Source organism: Colossoma macropomum, unplaced genomic scaffold (assembly GCF_904425465.1).
Source record: "Colossoma macropomum unplaced genomic scaffold, Colossoma_macropomum, whole genome shotgun sequence".
NCBI lineage: Eukaryota > Metazoa > Chordata > Actinopteri > Characiformes > Serrasalmidae > Colossoma > Colossoma macropomum.
This window is the reverse complement of record NW_023494786.1, coordinates 27,756,390-27,762,389: the sequence shown is the minus strand read 5'-3', so window position 1 is coordinate 27,762,389 and position 6,000 is coordinate 27,756,390. Positions and strand designations below refer to the sequence as shown.

The window sequence follows — 6,000 nt, the reverse complement described above, 5'->3', positions numbered from 1 at the left end:
GGAAATAGCTCCAGGTTTGCCACTTATCTTCAGGGTGGAAATGATTTCAGGGGACATAGGATGCAATGCATCAAAATAAGACTTCATGCATAAAGGTGCTAAGATTGTTTAATAATGTGGAAACTAAAGAGCTACAAAAACTGTTCCCTTAAATGTTTTGACTATTCAGCATTGAATTCAACTACAGAATATAGACATATGTATACATAGATGTCCTAATGATTTGAAGCAGGATTGAAAAATATGTTCATGAGCAAAGCCAAAACTTTAACTAGCTATTCACATAAGAGGTCCATAGACAAGGTGAAATTTCTCATCCAGTAACTGTAGTCCTATTAGTCCTTACATAAGTCTCTGGAGCTACTGTATAAAATTACTTGAGTCCCCTCACGTCCTGGTCATGTGAGATCTGTATCTGAAAATTATAAATACCATTTCCAAATGCATAAACACACCAGTTCCTGATGTGCTATGCCAGTTCACAGCACTCTGTAATCTGGGTAAGGAGGGAACACATTGTCATTTATATTGTTATTTATTTTATGGATTACATGTAATGTTAATATTACAATCCATAAGTAATGTAAAGACAATCTAAAATAATAATATATTACATATCACAATGCACAGTGTCCATTATATTACATAATATTTGTAGTGTTCATTTCATTTTTGCAATTTAAGGACATCAACCCATGATGTCGATGGGAAACGTAACATATGTGAAGGACTTTTTCATTGTTGGCTTTCCTGGACTTCACCCTAACTCCTGTGGCCTTGTATCAGCAGCTATGTTTTCTGTTTATGTGTGCACTTTGACAGGGAACGGAATATTTCTTTGTCTGTTTGCAACGGAAAAAAGTCTCCATAAACCTGTATATTATTTCTTTATAAGTCTAGTCATTTCTGACGTACTGTTCAGCACAAGCACTTTACCAAAGATCATTGCCAGATACTGGTTCCAAGCTGGGACCATTTCATTTTTAGGTTGTTTTATTCAGATGTATTTAGTGCATTACTTTGGCACAGTCACTTCACACATACTGGCACTAATGGCCATAGACCGATATGTAGCAGTTTGTTACCCACTTCAGTATCACAATGTTATGACAAACAGAAATGTATTCATTCTGAGCCTGGTGGTCTGGACTATAGCTCATTCCTGTCCCCTTATGATGGCCATTCGAGCTTACCCTCTCCCTTATTGTGGAGCCAACACCATTTTGCACTGCTACTGTGACCACGTCTCAATTACACGACTTGCGTGCACTGACAGAACTCCATATAGTTTTCCAGCTTTTGTTTTTGCCATGCTAGTATTGCTGGGATCTCTTGCCATTATTGTCTTCTCCTATTGCTGCATTATTGTAGAAGTCCTAAAAGTCTCGAGTGCTGGTGGGCGACTGAAGACTTTCTCTACTTGTACTTCTCAACTCATCATAATTGCTCTATACTTTATACCCAGGTGTTTTAACTATGCGGCCGCCTATAGTGGCATCACTTTTAATCCTGATTTGCAAATAGCTATTGTCACATTGTATAGCTTGCTGCCTCCTGTGATCAACCCACTTATCTACTGTTTGAGGACACAAGAGGTGAAAAAGATTTTGATAAGGCAATTACAATGGAATCAAGTGAGCTTGCTGTGATATGTCTGTGTAAAAGTAAATCTTTGAGTAGATAATCAGCTTTGTTAATTTGTTAATTTTATAATGAAAGCTAGTTTTGACCATCTTTACACTTGGTATTAAATGCACCTTTTTCTTGTAGGTTGTCTGCATCCCAGTGTATTTATAAAATGTACAGTCATGCACAAAGTTAGCACATCCAATGTCCAACATTTTGTTGATTTTCTGCATGAGATTTCTTTAGTGCAGAGTATCTATTTATTAACTGATTTTAAGATTTAAAAAAATATATATAACCATATCTTTCCACATTTTGTTTTTTTTTCCCAGTGTGCTAAATTCAGGAAGTAATCAGTAATTGTGCATTAAAATTTGCAATTTATTTTTTTCTCTGTAGAGGATAAGTGAACTCATTTTCACTTAGACAGTCAACAAAATGTCATTTGACAAGGGCCGCCCAACCCTTGTATATGACTGTATGACAGATTTGTTTATAATTTGACTAAGAAATATGGAAACAGAGCTTGATGCAGTGGCTACTGTTAAAGAAGCAGAAACAGATGCGATGGATGACTTGATGATATATGTTACTTTGTTTTTCTTTCAATTTTTTAACACTAATCTAATTGGACTTAATATGTGGTGAAGATGAACTGTGTAGATTCAACTGTATCTAAATCTGGTCCTTCAGGTCTGAAGCTACAAAAAAAGAGAAAAGAACAAAAAATATACTCTGGTAATTCAAGTGCCCTACATTCAAGAGGCAAAATGTAATGTGTTCTGCATAATTAAATGTTGTGAATTTAAATGGGTCCAAAACATATCACATTTGCAAATGAAATGGGTTAAAGAGGAACATGTGGAGATCAGTATTATTTACAATGATAATAATTATATTAATATCCGTCCAACATTTTACACATCTCTTATTATCTAAACAGCTATGGCTTATATACCTAATACATTTGAGCCTTCTTGCAACAGACCCTGCAGTCTTATGTACATCACAAGGCATCAAGCACCAAAACTCACTTTACGCAACATGAAAAAACTTTATTAATTTATAAGAAATGGTGAAGTCCCCATATGCATAAATATGTTTGTTTTTTTATTTTTTTGCTCTAACTTATGAAGGCAAAGCTGTGTTCCATGTTAATGACCCCTGCTAAGACATTGACCTTCATTTCTGGATTCAGGAGTCCCTAACTAAGGTTGTTGCCATGACATTATGTAAAAGACTTCATAATCAAAGAATATTTTATTTCCAGTAGTTAATGTTAACCAAAAATGCTATAAATAAATTTGTGAGCTGACTACATATAAATAATATAATAATGTATAAATAATATAAAAATAACTATAAATGAATAGCTTCATTTACATTAGTCAGGGAGGTTAATATACTTACATTAGTAAGGCCTTCCACCCATTGACTGCTGGGATAGACTCCAGCAACCCCGAGACCCAGAAGGATAAGCGGTTTCAGAAAATGTTTGTGTGTGTGTTTATGTGTATGTGTGTGTGTCTGTGTGTGTGTGTGTGTGTGTGTGTGTGTGTGTGTGTGTGTGTCTACATTAGTAAGTCAATGTAAAGAAAATGTTTTTATTGACCTATTCATCATAACATTTTCACACAGTGTAAAAAGCAGCTGGTATTTACTAGTTTAGTTTAAAAACTGAAAAATAACAAAATCTGAGGCAAGGTTTTGTTCCAACAGTGACAGTGTATTGTTGTTAATCGCAACAAAACTTGAGGGTTCAGGATTTAGATAGGGGGCTGTGTCAGATGAAAACAGCCTTTTTAGCTACAATAAATAACATTCCTACTCGATAATGTAGGCCTAAAATCTCCAAAATGATAAACTAACCTAAGGAGTGGTTTCATAAATTTTACATAGGCTATTTGTAGGCATAATATCATTAAATAGGTTAAGTGAGTTTGCAAAGCTTTTAGACCCTGCAGCTTAGTTTGTATTGATAGGGACATGTACTCACATACATAGGCAGAGGTGGGTAGAGTAGGCTAAACCTAAACTACTAGGTTTTTGGGTAAAATAAAGTATCACGTATACGTAAAAATGTCTTTTTTAAAAATAACTTGAAGTGTAGAAGTACAGATGTATCAGTACTTCACAACCTAAGTACTAAGTAACTTATAACACTACAGTGGAACTTCTTAGAACATCCAGCATCTCTCAGCCTAGAAACTGAAGATTGTTAATCTCTATTCTTCTCTTTTCTGGATCTAGAATAAAATGCTAAAGCTCTAAGGTTAGAGATGTGACCAGTGTCAAGGCAGTAAAGATGCAGCTACCAACAAAACATAATTTGATGTAAATGTACGACTTGATGTAGGACAGTGACTGTTACAGAATCACCATTCTTAAGTTCATAATCTTATCCAAACTCCAGATAAGTGAACAGTATTACAGACAACCCCACAGGTGGTTGTCTAACTTCTGTTTTAACTGTCAGTTTATATAGTTTTTAGGCAATGGTAACAGGCAGCGTAGTTCATTTGTAACGTGCCGAACAGATTCAGATGCTTTCAGAGATAAAATACAAAGTAGGCTTTACTGGGATCTTCACAGTCCACGGTCGTCGTCATAAAACATGCATGGGTGAATTCCAGAAAACAGATCAGAGACAAAATCACAAACATAGCACAAGGCAAACTGTCCCTAAAGGGAAAGGCAAAAACATGGTCAAAATCCAAAATCAGGCAAACAATCCGAAGGGCTAGGCAAAAAGGCAAAGTCAAAGAACAAAGGCAAAGGTCATACCCGATATACATACAAAGAAGTAAACGCTCAGTAGGTCACAGGAATGGATGCAATACCTTGCAACTTCCCTATTCTAAAGCCTGGGCTTATATACTAAACTAGTTTAGTCATATGATCAAGAACACAGGTGACATTAGTAAGTATTCTGGAGAGCGAGAGCACAGATAGGAGCGCTCAGTCATGTGATGAGTCAGGTGACCTGAGTTCTGGGAGTTTGAGTCCGGATAACTCTTATTGTTTGTCGGCTGTTTTAAAGTCATGTGATCTCCCACTTGGAGAATGCGTAACAGTACGCCCCCCCACAGAGTCCTGGGTAGCCTCGGAACGAGACCAACCAGGACGACCACCACGTCCACCGCCGGACTTCCGAACAGGGGCATACCCAGAGCTGCCGAGGCGCTGCAGAAGGGCTCTGCTTACGCAGATCCCTCAGACGAGCTGGGAGTGAGCTGGAGAGACCCTTTCTCGGGCAGCCCCTAGGACGAGGAGCAGGCTTGTCTGGGTGACGACTGTGAAATTCAGATAAGATAAGATAATCCTTTATTAATCCCACAACGGGGAAATTTGCGGTGTTACAGCAGCACAGAAGACAGAGCAGCAGGAAATATACAAACAATATATAAAATAGAATAAATAATAAAAATATAAAGATATATGTATATGTACAAAAATTACAAGAAAAATATACAAAGTATTAAATTTAAATTTAGAAATGTAGAAATGTATGTATTGTAGTGAGTATTGCACAGTGAATAAAATAGCAAATAAATAAACAGTAATAAATGGAGAAATATTGCACTTGACATAATTGCACATAATGGTGGTAAACATATTGACAGTGATTCGCAGTGAATATACTATGCATGGTGGATTGAGATATTGCACACAGTAAAGTGCTGTGGCAGTGATGTTGAGAGTTCTTGCACATGGAAAGTAATTGTAAACTACTGTCTACTGAGTGCCGTGACTGTTATAGAGTCTGACAGCGGCTGGGAGGAAGGACCTGCGGTATCTCTCCTTCACGCACCGCGGGTGCCGCAGCCGGGCACTGAAGGAGCTGCTCAGTGCTGTCAGAGAGCGGTGCATGGGGTGGGACAGGTTCTTCAGCATGTTTGTTAGTTTAGTCCTCATTCTCCTGTCCCCCACCACCTCCACTGGGTCAAGAGGACATCCCAGGACAGAGTTGGACTTCCTGATGATCTTATTCAGTCTCTTCCTGTCAGCAATGGAGATGCTGCTACCCCAGCACACCACTCCATAAAAAATGGCTGATGCCACCACAGCGTCGAGTGAAGGTCCTGAGAAGTGCCCCCTGCATGCCAAAGGACCTGAGTCTCCTCAGGAGATGTAGCCTGCTCTGGCCTTTCCTGTAGAGGGCAGCTGTGTTGTCAGTCCAATCCAGCTTGTTGTTGAGGTGAACACCCAGGTACTTATAGGACTTCACAATCTCAATGTCCATTCCCTGGATGTTCACAGGCACTGGAGGAGAATGTTTGGACTTGCGGAAGTCCACCACCAGCTCCTTGGTTTTTCCTGCGTTGATCTGCAGGCAGTTCCTCTGGCACCATTCCACAAAGTCCTGCGTCAGTT

At 38.4% G+C, this 6,000-nt stretch overlaps 1 protein-coding gene across 1 annotated transcript; it reads left to right on the top strand.

The window, feature by feature from the left end:
* Positions 1 to 695: 695 nt before the first annotated feature.
* On the top strand, positions 696 to 1,649 carry LOC118826458 (olfactory receptor 2AT4-like). The gene has a single exon (XM_036597441.1). The coding sequence runs from the start codon at positions 696 to 698 to the stop codon at positions 1,647 to 1,649; it is 954 nt and encodes a 317-aa protein (XP_036453334.1).
* Positions 1,650 to 6,000: the final 4,351 nt, after the last annotated feature.